At 44.8% G+C, this 18,752-nt stretch overlaps 1 protein-coding gene across 1 annotated transcript in view; it reads left to right on the forward strand.

The window, feature by feature from the left end:
- LOC139166225 (glycerophosphodiester phosphodiesterase domain-containing protein 5-like) overlaps positions 1 to 18,752 on the forward strand; it is a 126,549-nt gene that overhangs the window by 45,079 nt on the left and 62,718 nt on the right. Inside the window, 1 exon segment of the mRNA XM_070749501.1 lies at positions 7,972 to 8,145. Within this exon segment, the coding sequence (XP_070605602.1) occupies positions 8,029 to 8,145 (117 nt within the window). The 5' untranslated portion in view covers positions 7,972 to 8,028.

The following is an 18,752-nucleotide window of genomic DNA, read 5'->3' on the forward strand; positions in this document are numbered from 1 at the left end:
TTTGTAAACATTAAATTGGGGTTTTATTCTCAGTGCGGTAGCTGCGACTGTAGATTGCAAACAAGGTTTACTTCTGGGGACCCTGATGCTATTTTCCATCGTTTCAGATAGGAAGCAGGGTTTTCTTTTTGCTAATGAGCTCCCAACAATCACAAATGTGTTTCTTGCTGCAATTATCTCCGCCTTTAATAGGCTCTTCAGATAGGATTTTGGGTGAGTGTCTGTCTGATGGTGTGTATTTGTTTTTAAAAAAATGTCATGGTTACTCATGCAAAGCACATCTGGCTAATTGGAGGCCAATTGCATCGCTTCTTGTCTCAAAGATTAATTTGCAGGGATTGTTTTCCTTCGAGAGATTTTTGGATTTTTCTGCCACTTAGCCTTCTTTTTCTTTTTTCTTTTTAAATAGCTTTCTCTTGCTTGCCTTTTTAAGTTGCTCCATTTATTGGGAGCAAGTGAGAGAGATTGTGTAACGTTCAGCAATGTCATTTGTTTATGCACACATAAACACATTTTGAAAACTATCAAGGTAACTTTCAATCTGTCATCCTCGGTTAAAAGTCATAGCAAAAAAAGTGACTTGCGCCTGGTCCTCACATTTACAACAGTTGTAGCATCCTTGGGGGTTACCTGGTAAGAATTTAGGCACCTGGCAACCTGCTTGTATTTATGATGGGTTGCGGTGTTGCTGAATGGCCCACACAATGCACAGCAATTTCCTTCATGTCCCTGTCCGAAAAAAGCCATTAAATTCTACTGGAAAATGGGGCAAAATTAATTTAACAACTGCCTCGCTTAACAACAGAAATCTAGGGCTCAGCTGTTGTAAGCTGAGGACAACCTTTATTATTTATTTTATTTATTCATTTGTCCAATACACAAGTGCATAGGAAGAAAATAGACAACTGATAATATAAAAAGGGTGAAAATGGGCTTAGAGGAGAGGATATATGAAAGGAAGAGAATATATAAGATAGGTGAGAGAAAGGAAAGACAATTGGACAGGGGACGAAAGGCACACCAGTGCACTTGTTTACGCCCCTTACTGGCCTCTTAGGAACCTGGAGAGGTCAATCGTGGAGAGTCTAAGGGAGAAGTGTTGGGGGTTAGGGGTTGACACAATTGAGTCCGGCAATGAGTTCCACGCTTCGATAACTCGATTGTTGAAATCATATTTTTTACAGTCAAGTTTGGAGCGGTTCGTATTAAGTTTGAATTTGTTGCATGCTCTTGTGTTGTTGCGGTTGAAGCTGAAGTAGTCATTGACTGGTAGTCATACTTCAGTGCAGTGGCAGTTTGGTGTAGTAGCGAAGGTACTGAGGGAGAAACTAGGAGATGGTGAATTCTAGTTCTGCCTTAAGCATGAAAGCCAGCTGGGTGACTTTAAGCCGATCACCAGGAGAAAGTGAGGTCTAGTCCTGCCTTAGCCATGAAAGCTGGCTGGGTGTCTTTGAGCCAGTCACTAGGAGATGGTGAGTTCTAGTCCTGCCTTAGCTATGAAAGTGACTGGGTGTCTATGGGCCAATCACCAGGAGACGGTGAATTCTAGTCCTGCCTTAGCCATGAAAGCTGGCTGGGTGTCTATGGGCCAATCACCAGGAGACAGTGAGTTGTAGTCCTGCCTTAGCCATGAAAGCTGGCTGGGTGACTTTGGGCCAATCACCAGGAGACAGTGAGTTGTAGTCCTGCCTTAGGTATGAATGTTGGCTGGGTGCCTATGGGCCAATCACCAGGAGACAGTGAGTTCTAGTCCTGCCTTAGCCATGAAAGCTGGCTGGGTGACTTTGAGCCAATAACCAGGAGACAGTGAGATCTAGTCCTGCCTTAGCCATGAAAGCTGGCTGGGTGTCTATGGGCCAATCACCAGGAGACAGTGAGTTCTAGTCCTGCCTTCTTCTTCTTCTTCTTCTTCTTCTTCTTCTTCTTCTTCTTCTTATTATTATTATTATTATTATTATTATTATTATTATTAATTTATTTATTAGATTTGTATGCCGTCCCTCTCCATAAACTCGGGGCGGCTCACAAATTGCTAAAACAATGATTTCCCCCCCCCAAAGGCCTCCAGTAGCGAGATCCGTCATGTTAGACCGAGAAAAGGCATCATATTCCAAGGGCCTTTCTCAATGAAAGGAGAATGACACAGTGGAGGAATAGATTTCAGAATCCTGTTTGTTTGTTTGCTGAGCTTGTCTGGAAAATGTCAAAATGACCTCGAAGCTTTGAATGGGAAGAAGGCCATCTGGGCACTTCCCTTTGCTAATTGAGAAAAAGGGAAGCTAGAAATTTGCCTTGTGCAGGTTTCCACACCAACAACGGTGAGACCGGCTGACTTCGCTCGCTTAACAACCACTTCGTTCCGCTGCTGAACGAAGCGGTTGTTAAGCGAGCGCCCTACGATTTTAGGAATTTTTTCATCCTGGTTGATAAAGCAAACGGCTTCAGTTGTTAAGTGAATTGTGCTTGCGTGATAAAATTGTTCTTTGTTGCTGGAAGTTTGACCCTGTGACCCACAGGGTGGGGGATGCAACAGTCATAACTGTGAGGAATGGTCGTAAGCAGCGGTGGGCTACTAGCCAGAACGCTAAATTGTGCTCGCTGCGGCGGCTTGTGACTGCTTGCGTGACCAGGGTGATTTGGCTTCTGCACCTGTGGAGGCAGCAAAATTGCGCACGGAGCCACAGATGCGCCCGTGTTTCAGCATGCGCAGAAGCAAAAAAACCTCACCAAAACACGGGCACACCTGTGGCTCCGTGTGTGATTTTGCTACCTCCACAGGTGCAGAAGCAAAATCGCACTAGCCCTGCTAGCACTCACAAGCCGCGGCTGCGAGCCCAATTGAGCATTCCGGCTAGTAGCCCACCTCTGGTCGTAAGTCACCTCTTCCAGTGTCGTCATAACTTTCAAATAGTTACTAAATGAATGAACGAGGACTACCGCTGGTCCTACGTTAGGCACAAAAGCCGGCTGGGTGACTTTGGGCCAATCACCAGGCGATGGTGAATTCTAGTTTATTATTTCGATTTCTAGGCCGCCCTTCTCCAAAGACTCAGGGTGTTCCACCTTAGGCATGAAAGGCAGCGGGTGGCTTTGAGCCAATCGCCAGGAGTCTGTGAATTCTAGTTCCGACTTAGCCAGGATAACTGACTGGGTAACTTTGGGCAATTACCAGGCGATTGTGAATTCTAGTCCCTCCTTAGGCATGAAAGGCAGTGGGGTGGCTTTGAGCCAATCACCAGGAGACTGAGAGTTCTAGTTCCACCTTAGCTATGAAAGCCGGCTGGGTGACTTTGGGCCAGTCCCTCTCTCTCAGCCTAACCCACCTCACAGTACTGTTGTTGTGGGGAAAACAGGAGAAGGTATGGATTATGTTTTACTGCCTTGAGTTATTTGTGGAAAGAAAGAAGGAAGGAAGGAAGGAAGGAAAGAAAGAAAGAAAGAAAGAGAAAGAAAGAAAGAAATGGATTCCATCCCTGGTCAAGGGCGTTGGACTAAATCAAGGGTCCTCAAACTTGGCCACTTTAAGACTTGTGGACTTCAACTCCCAGAATTCCTCAGCCAGCCATGAATGATAGAGTTGGAAGAGGCCACAAGGGTCATCTAAGTCAGGGGTCAGCTATGCTGGCTGGAGAATACTGGGAGTTGAAGTCCACAAGTCTTAAAGTTGCCAAGTTTGAAGACCTTTGGACTAAATGACCTGCTAGGTTCCTCAAAACCTTCCTTTTTTCCCATGATAATCGAGGTTTGTTGTACCCAGACGTATTTCCTTGGAATTCCTTTCCAGGGAATCCTATTAATACCACGGAGATTATTTTGGCATCCCAAGTCTTTGTCTCCCCGGCCTTGTCAAAACTTAAGTGTCTTGGCTTCGAACCAGAGGCGGCATTAATAGGGAAAAGATCCAGACAGCAAAACTTGGCAAGAAAAAAACCTTTCTTTCTGGTCCAGTGGCTGTAAAAATAGGCCCAGACAGTCCTCCACTTACGACAGTCCAATTAGCAATGGTACGAAGTTACAACGACACTGAGAAATGTCACTTGGGACTATTTTTCATACTTACGACCATCGTATCACCCGCAGGGTCACGTAAGTTACATTCAGAGCCATTTTACTCAGGAAGGAAAGACAGAAGGAAGGGAGGGAGGGAGGGAGGGAGGGAGGAAGGAAAAAGAGAATGGAGAGAGAAAGGAATAAGAGAAAGAAAGAAGGAAGAGGAAGGAGGGAATGGGGAGGTCAGAGAAAGAAAACAAGAGAGAAAAAAAGGCGATCAAGGGAAGGAAGGGAGGAAGGAAGATTAGAGAATGGTAGGAGAAGGAAAAGGAGGTAGGAACGGAGGGAGGGAGGAAGGAGGGAAGGAAGGGAGGGACAATAGTTCTTATATGTACCACTTCACAGTGCTTTTCCAGCCCTTTCTAAGCAGTTTACAGAATCAGTATATTGTTCCCAACAATCTGGTTCCTCACTTTACTCACCTCGAAAGGATGAATGGCTGAGTCCACCTTGAGCCGGTCAGGATCGAACTGCTGGCAGTGAGCAGTGAATTAGCCTGCAATACTGCATTCTCAAATCTGCGCCACCAGGGCTTAGTACTAACTTTAACAAGTCCAGTGATTCACTTAGCAACTGAGGCAATACAAGTTGTAAAATGGGGCAGAATTCAAGTGACAAGTGTCTTGCATAGCAATGGAGATTTTTGGCTGAATTGTGGTCATAAGTCAAGGACTGTATACCTGTACTGCCTTCACCAGTTGGGAAAAGCTTTCATTTCTGACAAATCAAATATTTAAATGTCCACACAGTAAAATAATCTGGAAATCTCTTAGAAGAGAAGATGGATTGGCTCCATTGAAGCTTTTGAATTGCTCTGGATCTTTCTCTTTCTCTCTTTCTTCCTCTCTCTTTCTTTCTCTCTGTCTCTGACACTTTGTCTCTTTCTCTCACTCACTTTCTGTCTTTCTCATTGTCTCTTTCTCTCTCTCTCTCATTGTCTTTGTCTCTCTTTTCCTGACACTATCTCTTTCTCTCACTCACTCACTTTCTGTCCCTCTCTCATTGTCTCTCACTTTCTCTTTCTCTCACTCACTTTCTTTGTCTCCTTCTCTCTCTTTCTCCTTCTCTGACTCTTTTTGGTCTTTCTGCTTTCTTTCTCTGTCACTTTGTCTCTTTCTCTCACTCACTCTGTTCTCATTGTCTCTCTCTTTCTCACTTTCTCTTCTCTCATTCTCTCTAACTTTCTATGACTCTTTTGCTTTTTCTGTCTCTCTTTCCAGCTCTCATTTTATCTTTCTCTTTCTCTCAGTCTTTCTCTCTCTCTGTCTCTTTTAGTCTTTCTGTTTTTCTTTGTCTCTTTTACTCACTTTCTGTCTTTCTCATTCCTTCTCTCTGTCTTTCTCTGTCATTTTGTCTCTTTCTCTCACTCACTTTCTGTCTCTCTCTCATTCTCTCCCTCTTTCTCTCTTTCTCTCTCTCTCTGTCTCTCTCATTCTCTGACTCTGACTCTTTTGCTCTTTCTGTCTCTCCTTCTGTCTCCCAATTTCTCTTTCTCGCACTCACTTCCTTTGTCTCTTTCTTATTGTCTCTCTCACACACACTTTCTCTTTCTCTCATTGTCTCTTTCTCCCTCTCTCATTTCCCCCTCTTTCTCTCTCTTGTTTCTTTTTCTCTCCTCTCTCTGTTTCTCTCGTTCTCTCTCTCTCCCCCCTCCCTGTTTGTCCTCCTCCTCCTCCTCCTCCCCTGGTGCCCATTGCAGAAGGTGAATAATTCATTTCTCCCTGTCCTGCTTCCTGTTTTATTTCTGCGCCTGTAATGTTCACCACCCGAGGCCTGAATCATTCATAAGCTTTCTTTCCAGAGCTGCAGGCAGCCGGCCTTGGAGGCCTTTCCCCAAAGAGCGGAGCGTGGAGATACGTGGGAAGTGGGTTTATAATACAGCCCAACATGTCCACTTTCTAGTAATTACAGCTCTCGCCTTTCCCGTTTCCTCAGAGACCGTAAACTATTAGGAGAGGAGTTTAAGCCACTACTGGCAGCCCTTGACTTAGGACCAATCGGTTAACGACTGTTCAAGGATACGATGGATCCTGAACAAAGAGATGTGGCATCGTTCCGACGGCTACTTTCTGCCCCTGTGGTCACGTGACCCCATTTCTCGGAGTTGGCAATTGGCCTATGTTGATGGCTGTTGGCAGCGTCCTACACTTATCTAACTGCAATTTTGGGCAGAACCCCTCCTGCATCTATACCAGGGGTCTCCAACCTTGGCCACTTTAAGACTCGTGGACTTCAACTCCCAGAATTCCTCAGCCAGCCATGAATGATAGAGTTGGAAGAGGCCAGAAGGGTCATCTAACTCAGGGGTCTCCAACCTTAGCTACTTTAAGACTTGTGGACTTCAACTCTTAGAATTTCTCACCCGGCCCTGAATGATAGAGTTGGAAGAGGCCAGAAGGGTCAACTAAGTCAGGGGTCAGTTATGCTGGCTGGAGAATTCTGGGAGTTGAAATCCACAAGTCTTAAAAGTTGCCAAGGTTGGAGACCCCTAGTTTATATGGCAAGAGATGACCCATTCTCATGACCCAAAATTTGATTTTGACTGGAGAAGTTAACTTGGATGAGTTTTCATAAACATTGGTCCTGTTGCCGTGATTTGAGATATTATCATTATCATTTAGATTTATATATCGCTTCACGGTGCTGTACAGCCCTCTCTAAACGTTTTACAGAATTAATATATTGCCCCCAACAATTTGGGTTCTCATTTTATCAACCTTGGAAGGATGGAAGGCTGAGTCAACTTGGAGCCTACTGAGATTCGATCTACCAAACTGCTGGCAGCCGGTGATCAGCAAAAGTAGCCTGCAGTACTGCACTCTAACCACTGTACTTCACTGTACTTTATCAACTTTATTTGATTAGTCAATCGACCATATCAAAGCGAGAAAACCACTACGCCACCGAGCCCTCCCCTCCCTCCCTCTTTCCCCCCAGCAAATTTCAGTCACCCTTCCTTGCCCTCCTGCTTAATGGCAGGACTTAGATGAGGGCTCTCCAACCTTGGCCACTTTAAGACATGTGGACTTCAATTCCCAGAATTCCCCAGCCAGCCATCTTGTCTGAGGAATTCTGGGGATTGAAGTCCATCTTGGCTGGCTGGGAACTGAAGTCCAGCCATCTTCAAGGTTGGAGATCTTTGATCGATGGAAAAATGGTGGTACAGTAGAACCCCGACTTACGAGACTAATTGGTTCCGGAAGGAGGCTCGTAAGTCGGAACGCTCGTATGACGAAACATTGTTTCCCATAGGAAACATAGGAAACAATGTAAAGTCAATTAATCCGTGCAACAACAAAAAAAACCGCTGCCGCCAAACGCGGAAGTTAGCGTTCGGCTTCAGGAGACAGCTGCGAAGCGGCGCGGGTGTTTTAAAACGTCGCAGCCGGCCTGGGGGGCTCGGGGGCTTGCCCCCGAGCCCCCCAGGCTGGCTGCGACGTTTTAAAACACCCGCGCCGCTTCGCAGCTGTCTCCTGAAGCCGAAGCTGCGAAGCGGCGCGGGTGTTTTAAAACGTCGCAGCCGTCGCAGCCCCCGAGCCCCCCAGGCTGGCTGCGACGTTTTAAAACACGTGCGCGGCTTCACAGCTGTCTCCTGAAGCCGAGCTGCGAAGCGGCGCGGGTGTTTTAAAACGTCGCAGCCGTCGCAGCCCCCGAGCCCCCCAGGCTGGCTGCGATGTTTTAAAACACCCGCGCCGCTTCGCAGCTGTCTCCTGAAGCCGAACGCGGAAGTTAGCGTTCGGCTTCAGGAGACAGCTCCTTGGCGCTCGTATCCCGAATGTGAGCTCGGGAGGCGAACAAAAATGTAGCTCCCCTCCCAGCTCTTATCTCGAGTAGCTCGTAAGTAGAGCTGCTCGTATGTCGAGGTTCCACTGTACCTTCCTGAGACCTTTCTCCTGACTCAGTTTGTCTTCCTTTCTACAGGGGACTCACAAGCCCTGATGGGCATCTGATCCTTGGCGACCGGCCAGCTGGGAGAGCATGGTTAAACACCAGCCACTGCAATATTACGAACCCCAGCTGTGTTTGTCATGCCTGACGGGAATTTATGGATGCCGGTGGAAGCGATACCAGCGGTCACATGATGATACCACTAAGGTGAGTCCCTGGCGGGCCAGGACTTCTGCATTTCATAAAACTTTGTTAATGTTAATTTCCTATTTTCTATTTCATAATTTCCTATGACATAATTTCTATTTCATAATAGAATTTTGAGAGGTTTTGCATATTTGATGCAAAACCTTTCAAAATTAGGAGAACCTTCCTGAAGGGTTTTAAAATGGCAAATTATCAGAAATGTTATTTGCAAGGGGCTGAAAGCTGAAGAGGAGAGAACAACCTTTCCTCTAAGCAACATTTATTTTAATAGAAAGAAGTGTTAGTAAACCTTGTTTTTGTGTGTGTGTGTGTGTGTGTATGTGTATATGGCTGCACATACATTGGACAAACCAATCGAAGAGTGAGCGCACGCATTGCAGAACATAAGAATGCAGTCAAAAAAGAAGAAAAGACTTCCTCCCTTGTCCAGCACATTAAAAAAACAGGGCACGAAATTGACTTTGAAAAAACTAAATTACTTTCCAAAACAGAAAATTTATACAGAAGAATTACTATGGAATCCATAGAGATAGAGAAGCACCCCTTCAGCATGAACAAACGGGATGACACGTCCCGCCTATCAGAGATTTGGAAACCAGCCTTAAACAAAAAAACATATCATAATAATCACCATGTCAATCCTTGAAGTAATTGTGATTCCACCAACCAATCAAATCACTAAAACATAGTCACCCAATCTATTTGCTACATTCAAACCAAATCTCCACCCCCAACGCTATATATAAGGAACAAATGGCAGTTGCAAACATTCCATATTTACAGCAGCACGAAGCTTAAAACTTCAGCCTGATGATGGTGAATGTGATTTCACCGAAACGTCGCATAGACACTCAAAATATTACACAGGGCAAAACCCGAACTCAGGACAATCTACATACATATACCCGTGAAAATCTACGAAAACAAATATATATATATATATATATATATTTGTTTTCGTAAATTTTCACGGGTATATGTATGTAGATTGTTCTGAGTTCGGGTTTTGCCCTGTGTAATGTTTTGCATGTCTATGCGACGTTTCGGTGAAATCACATTCACCATCTTCAGGCTGGAGTTCCAATCTTTGTGTTGTTGTAAATGGAATATTAGCAAACTGACATTTCTTTCTAGTATGTAGTGTGGGGGTGGAGATTTGCTTTGAATGTAGCAAATAGATTGGGTGACTATGCTTCAGTGATCTGATTGGTTGGTGTAATCATAGTTGTTAGAAGGAATGACATGAAGATTTTATGAAGTTTTTTGTTTAAGGCTGATTTCCAAATATAAAATTCTAAAATCATAATAATTAGAAGGATTGACATGTTGATTATTATGAAGTGTTTATTTTGTTTAAGGCTGGTTTCCAAATCTCTGGCAGGCGGGAGGTATCATCCCTTTTATTTAAACAAAGGGGTCTCCTTTCAATTTCGATAGCTTCTAGAGAGATTCTTTTATATAAATTCTCTGTTTTGTGGAGTAATTTAGTTTTTTCAAAGTCAATTTCGTGCCCTGTTTTTTTAATGTGCTGGACAAGGGAGGAGGTCTTTTCTTGTTTTTTGACTGCATTCACATGTTCTGCTATGCGTTGGCTCACTCTTCGGTTAGTTTGTCCAATGTATGTGGCTGCACATGTTTTGCAAGGGATTTCATAGATTCCTTGGTATTCCAATTGGATTTTATCTTTGGGGCTCCTTAGGATATTAGATATTTTTTGGTTAGTGCAAAATGAGGTTTTGATGTTATGTTTGTGCAGGATTTTACTAATTTTATCCGTGGTGCCTTTGATGTAAGGAAGGATGGTGGTGCCATTGTCCTGTTCTTGATCTTGTTTTTTGGGGGGTGTCTCTTTATTGATTAGGTTTGTTATTGTTTTCTCTTTGAATCCATTAGAAATTAGTACATCTTTGAGTTTGTTCAATTCAGTTTTTAAGTGCTCATGGTCAGCTAAGCGTTTGGTTCTGGTGATGAGAGTTTTGGCCACTGAGGTGATTTGTGCGGGGTGGTGGTGTGAGTGTGCATTTAGATAACGGTTGGACCGGGAGTCACTGCTCACAGTCACTCATGCCCTCGTCACCTCGAGGCTCGACTACTGTAACGCTCTCTACATGGGGCGACCTTTGAAGAGTGTTCGGAAACTTCAGATCGTGCAGAAGGCAGCTGCGAGAGCAATCATGGGTTACACCAACACTCCGCAGTCTGCATTGGTTGCCGATCAGTTTCCGGTCACAATTCAAAGTGTTGGTTATGACCTATAAAGCCCTTCATGGCACCGGACCAGACTATCTCCGGGACCGCCTTCTGCCGCACGAATCCCAGCGACCAGTTAGGTCCCACAGAGTGGGTCTTCTCCGGGTCCCGTCAACTAAACAATGTCGCTTGGCGGGACCCAGGGGAAGAGCCTTCTCTGTGGCGGCCCCGACCCTCTGGAACCAACTCCCCCCAGAGATTAGAATTGCCCCCACCCTCCTTGCCTTTTGTAAGCTTCTTAAAACCCACCTCTGCCGTCAGGCATGGAGGAATTGAGATACTCTTTCCCCCTAGGCCTTTACAATTTATGTATGGTATGTTTGTATGTATGTATGATTGGTTTTACAATAGGGGTTTTTAACTGTTTATATTGGATTGTCATATGCTGTTTACTACTGTTGTTAGCCGCCCCGAGTCTACGGAGAGTGGCGGCATACAAATCCAATAAAATAAAATAAAATAAAAAATCAGCTGGCCAGCACACACAGGCACGTTGGAGCTGAGCTAGAAGAATGGCTCACGTGCCAGCAGATATGGCTCTATGTGCCACCTGTGACACCCATCACTGGTATAGGGTCTCCCGCTCGAGCAGGAGGTTGGACTAGAAGACCTCCGAGGTCCCTTCCAGCGCTCTTCTGATTGATGGATTAAAATTCTGCGCACCTCAACAATTGTCACGCGCCTTTGCAAAGCAACACTTTGTCCTTTGAAAGTGTCCTTTCTCTTCTCCCCCCCCCCATAAGAAAGAAAACCTGGGGGTGGCATTTTGCATCTCGGATGAAGTGGTGTGCGAAGGAGATAATGGTACATTTTGACAACGCACACCAGCTGAGCTCATTTTGTGGGGGCGTCAAGGTGTTTCGCTTCATTGTCTGCCTGTTGCTCTGCTCTGGGCTTGTGTGGGCTGTGGAGAAGGGGGGGCTGGCTGGGAGAATTGGGGAGGGGGAAACTCAGTGTTCGAGTTAGTGAGTTCGCATGGAGTGGGTGAGAGTGGGGTAGGGGATGAGGGGACAAGAAAATAGCCCCCCCAAAACCTTGACACTCTCCCCCAAACATCCCTAAAAATACATCCTGGTAAAATTTGAACCTGTCATTGTTCTTCGTAAGAAAGTTTTCTGTTGATATAGGGTAGGGGGTCCCCAAGCCTGCCCACCTTAAGACTTGTGGACTTCAACTCCCAGAATTCCTCAGCCAGCCATGAGCGATAGAGTTGGAAGAGGCCAGAGAGGTCATCTAAGTCAGGGGTCTCCAATGATAGAGTTGGGAGAAGCCAGAAGGGTCAGGGGTCTCTCTCTTTCCCTCTCCCTCCTTTCCTCCATGCTTCCCTCCCTCCCTGAACTCGTTCCTTCATCTCTGCCTCGTTAACTGTATTCCTTCCTCCCTCCCTCCCTCCCTTCCTTCCTTGCCTCCCTCCCTCTTGCCCTCTTCTCCTTTCTTTCTTTCTTTCCTTCCTTCTTTCCTTCCTCCCTCCCTCTTCTCCTTCCCTCCCTCCCTCCCTTCTTCCCTCCCTCCCCCTTCCTCTTCTCCTTTCCTTCCTTCTTTCCTCCCTCCCTCCCTTCCTCTTCTCCTTTCCTGTCTTCCTTCCTTCCCTCTCTCCTTCCCTCCCTCTTCTCCTTCCCCTCCCTCTTCTACCAGGTGGCTAGAACTCAAAAGCCGACACTGTGAAACATGTTCCTGTGATAAACAGGATGGCGGGGGGCTTTTTGTGCTCACCCCCCTCTGCAAAAGACACCAGGTGCACCAGGAGGCCGGCAGAGACGCTGGCAGAAAATAATAGAAGAAATTAAATCCCGTCCAATACAGATTTTCTTCATTTAGGGTGGGGGGAAAACAACTCCCTCCCCCCCAAGAAATAAATCAGTTACATAAGGACGGGGTGGGAAGTAACCCAGTTGAGTAGAGCTGGCGCGAAAAGGAAATGGGAATCGCAGCTGAATTGGAGTTGGCTTGTGTACAGGGGTAAAAATACAGCGTCAGATACCATGGTAAAATAGCAACAGCCCTTATATACTGCTTTCCAGCCCTCTCTAAGCAGTTTACGGAGTCAGTCTGTGCCATCCCCCCTCCCACCAACACCCAACCATCTGGGTCCTCATTTGACCCACCTCGGAAAGACGGAAGGCTGAGTCAATTTTGAGTCGTCAGGATCGAACTCCTGACAGTGGGCAGAGTTGGCCTTCAATGCTGAATCTTAATCACTGCGCCACCAAGAAAGGTAGGTAGGTAGGTAGGTAGGTAGGTAGGAAGGAAGGAAGGAAGGAAGGAAGGAAGGAAGGAAGCAAAGAAGGAGAGAATGGGGAGGGAAGGAAGGAGAGACAGAATGAGTGAAGAAAGAAGGAAGGAAGGGGCGAAGAAGGAAGGAAGGAAAAGAAGGAAGGAAGGAAGGAGAGAGAGAATGGGTGAAGGAAAGGAAGGAAGGAAGGAAGGAAGGAGAGACAGAATGAGTGAAGAAAGAAGGAAGGAAGGGGCGAAGAAGGAAGGAAGGAAAAGAAGGAAGGAAGGAGAGAGAGAATGGGTGAAGGAAAGGAAGGAAGGAGAGACAGAATGAGTGAAGAAAGAAGGAAGGAAGGGGTGAAGAAGGAAGGAAGGAAAAGAAGGAAGGAAGGAGAGAGAGAATGGGTGAAGGAAAGGAAGGAAGGAGAGACAGAATGAGTGAAGAAAGAAGGAAGGAAGGGGCGAAGAAGGAAGGAAGGAAAAGAAGGAAGGAAGGAGAGAGAGAATGGGTGAAGGAAAGGGAGGAAGGAAGGAGAGAATGGGTGAGGAAGGAAGGAAGGAAGGAAGAATGGGTGAAGAAATAATCAAGAAATAATTTCTTAGGAAAGAAAAGATCTGACCCATCCAGATAATTTCCCTTTAAAAGCAGATTCTTCTGATTCAGAAAATCAGGTTATTTTTCCCTCCCAAATGGCTGCAAAGGGTTAACTTCCCATTTTGTCTCTTTGGATAATCCCAATAATTAGCCATCTCCTCTCCTCCCCTCTCCAATTTGAGGCTATTTAAAGGTTTTAAAGGGGCCCAAGAACAAGGCGCAATCACCGCTCTGGAACTTGTATTTTGAGCTGATTCATGCAAAGTTTAGCCTTCCCATCTTCACCCTCAGTGAAAAGAAAACTGCACTGATCAGAGCTGGTTCATGAAGAAACGGGCTTTTATGGGCAGTCCTCGACTTACGACGCTTCATGTAGTGACCGTTTGAAGTTACGATGGGGAAAAAGTGGCTTTTTTCACCCTCTCGGTCGTTGTAGCATCCTCATGATCATGGGCAACTGACTCATACTTACAACTGTTGCTGTGTCTTGACCAGTGATGAGCTGCTGTCCTCGAGGGTAGGGGGACGCAGTGGGGGTAGTAGGTTTATGCACTATTTATTGAATACTTAATAAGTACTAGATCTGTGTATTGGACATGTCACTCCCTGGAAACCCAGAAAAAAAAGGCTGAATTCAGACAAACTGCCTTACAAAAATAAATAAATAAATACATACATACATACATACATACATACATACATACATATATATTATATTATATTATATTATATTATTATATTTATGTATGTATTTATTTATGTATTTATTTATTCATTTATTTATTTTTTTATTCATTCATTTATTTATTTTTTTATTCATTCATTCATTTATTAGATTTGTATGCCACCCCTCTCCGAAGACTCGGGGCAGCTCACCCTAACCCCCAACATTTTACCCTTAGACTGTCCACGGTTGATTTATTTTATCCTATATTCTCTCTTCTATTCTTTCTCTAATTCTATTTCCTCGAAGGTGTCCTCTATTACCTTCATTGTGTGTTATTGTGTATTGGACAAAATAAATAAATAAATAAAATAAACAACAATACAATACATAAAATACAAATCCAATAAAGTTAAAAAACGGATTTAAAACCCATAGATATTAAAATCATTAGGGGCAATTCGAATCTCCGGGGGGAGTTGATTCCAAAGGGCCGGGGCCGCCACAGAGAAGGCTCTTCCCCTGGGTCCCGCCAAACAGCATTGTTTAGTTGACGGGATCCGGAGAAGGCCAACTCTGTGGGACCTGATTGGCTGCTGGGATTCGTGCAACAGAAGGCTGTCCCGGAGGTATTATTTTATACCCGGAGATATAAAATATGGCGTGTTTTATTTAACTTCTTGAAAAGAAAGCCTAGCTAAATCATGAAAGACGGTGCAAATGAGACAGAAGTAAGTCCACTATGTGCTCCGATGTGCTGGTAAGCTCCTACTTAGATGTAGAGATTTATAGCCTCGGCCTTGCCCACAAGTTTGGAATGGAATGTTAATTTGGTTCATAAAGCCATCCACTCCTTGCCCCCATAAGAATCCTCAGTCCTGCTTGCCGGTTTGTCTATTACTAGAAAAAAAAACCCTGTGTGTATTTTGAACTGCTGAAAGAGAAAATAAAGAATTTATTGTTTGACTATCAAAGCCTTGGGGAAGATTTGTGGATTTCAGTAGCTGTGATCAGAACAAGGATTCTTCTATCCCTATATCTTTTCCTGCCATTCTCTCATAGTTATATTTCACTCCTTTATTTTCTCCTCTATTCCCCCTTTAATACATTCTGCCTGGACACACATACAGCCTGGGAGAAACCCCTCTCAGCAGTAGCGATGGCAAAAGAGACCTCGGAGTCTTGGTGGACAATCAGCTAAACATGAGCCAAAAATGTGCAGCAGCAGCCAAAAAAGCCAACGCAATCCTAAGCTGCATCAACAGGGGGATACACTCCAAGACCAGGGAAGTCTTAATACCACTCTACTACGCCCTGGTCAGACCACACCTGGAGTACTGTGTTCAGTTCTGGTCACCACACTTCAAAAAAGACATTGAAACTCTGGAGAAGGTGCAGAAAAGAGCAACCAAGATGATTAAGGGACTGGAAACCAAGACTTACGAAGAGAGACTGTGGGAACTGGGCATGGATAGCCTAGAGAAAAGGAGGGCCAGAGCGGACATGATAGCAGTCTACAGGTATACGAGGGGTTGCCACAGAGAGGAGGGGATCACTCTATTCTCCAGGGCACCGGAGGGCCGGACGAGGAACAACGGCTGGAAGCTGACTAAGGAGAGATTCAACCTGGAGATAAGGAGGAACTTCCTGACGGTCAGAACGATCAACCAGTGGAACAACCTACCAGCGGACGTTGTGAACTCCAATACTCTGGACATTTTTAAGAGGAAATTGAAATGCCATTTGGCTGGGATACTATAGGGTTCCTGCTTAGGCAGGGGGTTGGACTTGATGACCCGCATGGTCCCTTCCAACTCTAACAAGAAAGAAAGAAAGAAAGAAAGAAAGAAAGAAAGAAAGAAAGAAAGAAAGAAAGAAAGAAAGAAATAACCTCTATAACCTTCAATGTGCATTATTGTGTATTGGACAAAACAAACAAACCAATAAAATAAATAAAGGACTGCAGGGTCTTCGGGATGATGTGACATCCCAACAAGCCAAAACAGACTCCCCGAACGACCCGTGTGTGACTAAGTTCAACAATCGCAACCATTCACTTAACGATGCTGGCCAGAAAAGGTCGTAAAATGGGACAAAGCTGACTTCACAAATGTTCCGCCGAGCAACAAAAGAAGTTTTGGATTCAATTGTGGTCATAAGTAGAGGACCCACACTATTCCAGGAACAGACCTACCACAATTCCGTATAAAAAGTATTAGCACAGTGGCAGTTTTATTCATTTTGCAGGGATCCCTGGCGTCAAACCGGCTTTTTCCCCTCATCCACCACACAACTCGCACAACAACTTTCATTCAGCTCACCACAATAACTGCGAAAATTTTGGTTCCCCCGATAGTTCGAGGCAGCTCCCACGCCATCAGTGTGTCTGGAAAGGAGAAATAAAACCAGGATGGGCTCTTTTCATTCCCTCCTTCCCTCCTTCCTAAAGTTGTATTCCAGGCTGTTACTTCCCCCGAGGGACACGGATTACATCATAGAAACATAGAAGATTGATGGCAGAAAAAGACCTCATGGTCCATCTAGTCTGCCCTTATAGTATTTCTTGTATTTTATCTTAGGATGGATGGATGTTTATCCCAGGCATGTTTAAATTCAGTTCCTGTGGATTTACCAACCACGGCTGCTGGAAGTTTGTTCCAAGCCTCTACTACTCTTTCAGTAAAATCACATTTTCTCACGTTGCTTCTGATCTTTCCCCCAACTAACCTCAGATTGTGCCCCCTTGTTCTTGTGTTCCCTTTCCTATTAAAAACACTTCTCTCCTGAACCTTATTTAACCCTTTAACATATTTAAATGTTTTGATCCTGTCCCCCCTTTCCCTTCCGTCCTCCAGACTATACAGATGGAGTTCATGAAGTCTTTCCTGATCCGTTTTATGCTTAAGACCTTCCACCATTTTTGTAGCCCGTCTTTGGACCCGTTCAATTTTGTCAATATCTTTTTGTAGGTGAGGTCTCCAGAACTGAACACAGTCTTCCAAATGTGGTCTCACCAGTGCTCTATACAGCATGATCACAATCTCCCTCTTCCTGCTTGTTATACTTCTAGCTATGCAACCAAGTATCCTACTCAAGACTCATTTATACCACCAGGCATGGGGGAGTTGAGATAGCTCTTCCCCCTAGGCCATTACAAGTTATGCATGGTATGTTTGTGTGTATGTTTGGTTTTATAATAGGGGTTTTTAGTTGTTTTTTGTTATTGAATTGTACATGTTGTGTTTATTATTGTTGTTAGCCGCCCCGAGTCTGCGGAGAGGGGCGGCATACAAATCCAATAAATTGTTATTATTATTATTATTATTATTATTATTATTATTATTATTATTATTATTTGCTTTCCCTACCGCCTGACCGCACTGTTCACCCATTTTGAGACTGTCAGAAATCACTACCTCCAAAGCCTTCTCTTCTGAAGTTTTTGCTAGCACAGAGCTGCCAATGCAATACTCAGATTGAGGATTCCTTTTCCCCAAGTGCATTATTTTACATTTGGAAACATTAAACTGCAGTTTCCATTGCTTTGACCACTTAACTAGTAAAGCTAAATCATTTGCCACATTACAGATGCCTCCAGGAATATCAACCCTATTGCACACTTTAGAGTCATGGGCAAATAGGCAAACGTTCCCTACCAGACCTTCCCCCATGTCACTCACAAACATATTAAAAAGAATAGGACCCAGAACAGACCCTTTACTATTACCTATTACTATTACCACCGCTAATGGTGCGATGCGTGTGCAGCTCCGGTTCTCTTGAATGTGCACCCCAGCATATTTTTGCTTCTGCGCATGCACAGGAAGCCAAAATGCACTGAAATCTTGTGAAGCGATGCGGCAAAAGAGAGATTTTGTCAAAAAAATTTTGCATGCGCGGAAATAAAAAAAATGCCACAATCTCATGCACATGGATGCCCCTCGCAAGATTTTGCTTCTGTGCATGCACCTTCTTGGTTTCCTTCTTTGCTGGTGTAAATTCCCAATGCATATTTAAAAATTTTTTATTTTTATTTACTGCTACTTGAACCTTTTATGCTTATGGAAAAATCCACACCAGTCTGACAGTGATAAAAACAAAACTTTAATAAAGTGGTAAATATCGAGCAAGTTTGGTCTAGTGCAGCGATGGCGAACCGTTTTTTGCCCTTTGGGGGTGAGGGACGCAGGGATGGCCGTTGGGAGCTCTTGGGAGCTGCTGCTGCTGCTGCATCTTGTGGCAATGAGTTCCAGAGGCCTGGCTGAGTGGGAAAATCCCTGTCTTTTCCGGCTAACTTTGTTGCATGTCTCTTTGCTGCTGGGATGTGATGGTGGTGGAGGAGGAGGGCTCTCCACCTTCCTGCCTTCCTCCACCGTTCTGAATTCCTTCTGCGTTTCTTCGTCTGCTTTGGCCTTCTGCAGAAAAGGCCCCGGTGGACTTTGCTCGCTGCCTCCTCAGCTGACAGGGATTCCTCCGGAGGTCAGCGCGGCGGTTCTGCTTCAGCGCCCGTCTGTCAGGAGGAGTCAAGCGTCACACAACCCACAAGGCTTCTTTGATGAGCTCCCCCTTCCTTCCCCAATTGCTCTTTTGGCCTCTTTTCACTGGGCTTTCTTTCCTCCTCCCTCTCAGCAGACATGGGCCTGTTATTCTTTCTTTCTTTCTTTCTTTCTTTCTTTCTTTCTTTCTTTCTTTCTTTCTTTCTTTCTTTCTTTCTTCCTTCCTTCCTTCCTTCCTTCCTTCCTTCCTTCCTTCCTTTTTTCCTTCATTTCTTCATTTCTCTTTCCTTCCTACCTACCTTTTCCTTCCTTCCTTCCTTCTCTCTCTCCTTCCTCTCTTTCCTTTCTTCCTTTTTTCCTTCATTTCTTTCTCTCTCTTCTTCCTTCC

This window comes from Erythrolamprus reginae, chromosome 4 (genome assembly GCF_031021105.1).
Source record: "Erythrolamprus reginae isolate rEryReg1 chromosome 4, rEryReg1.hap1, whole genome shotgun sequence".
In the NCBI taxonomy this organism is placed as follows: domain Eukaryota; kingdom Metazoa; phylum Chordata; class Lepidosauria; order Squamata; family Dipsadidae; genus Erythrolamprus; species Erythrolamprus reginae.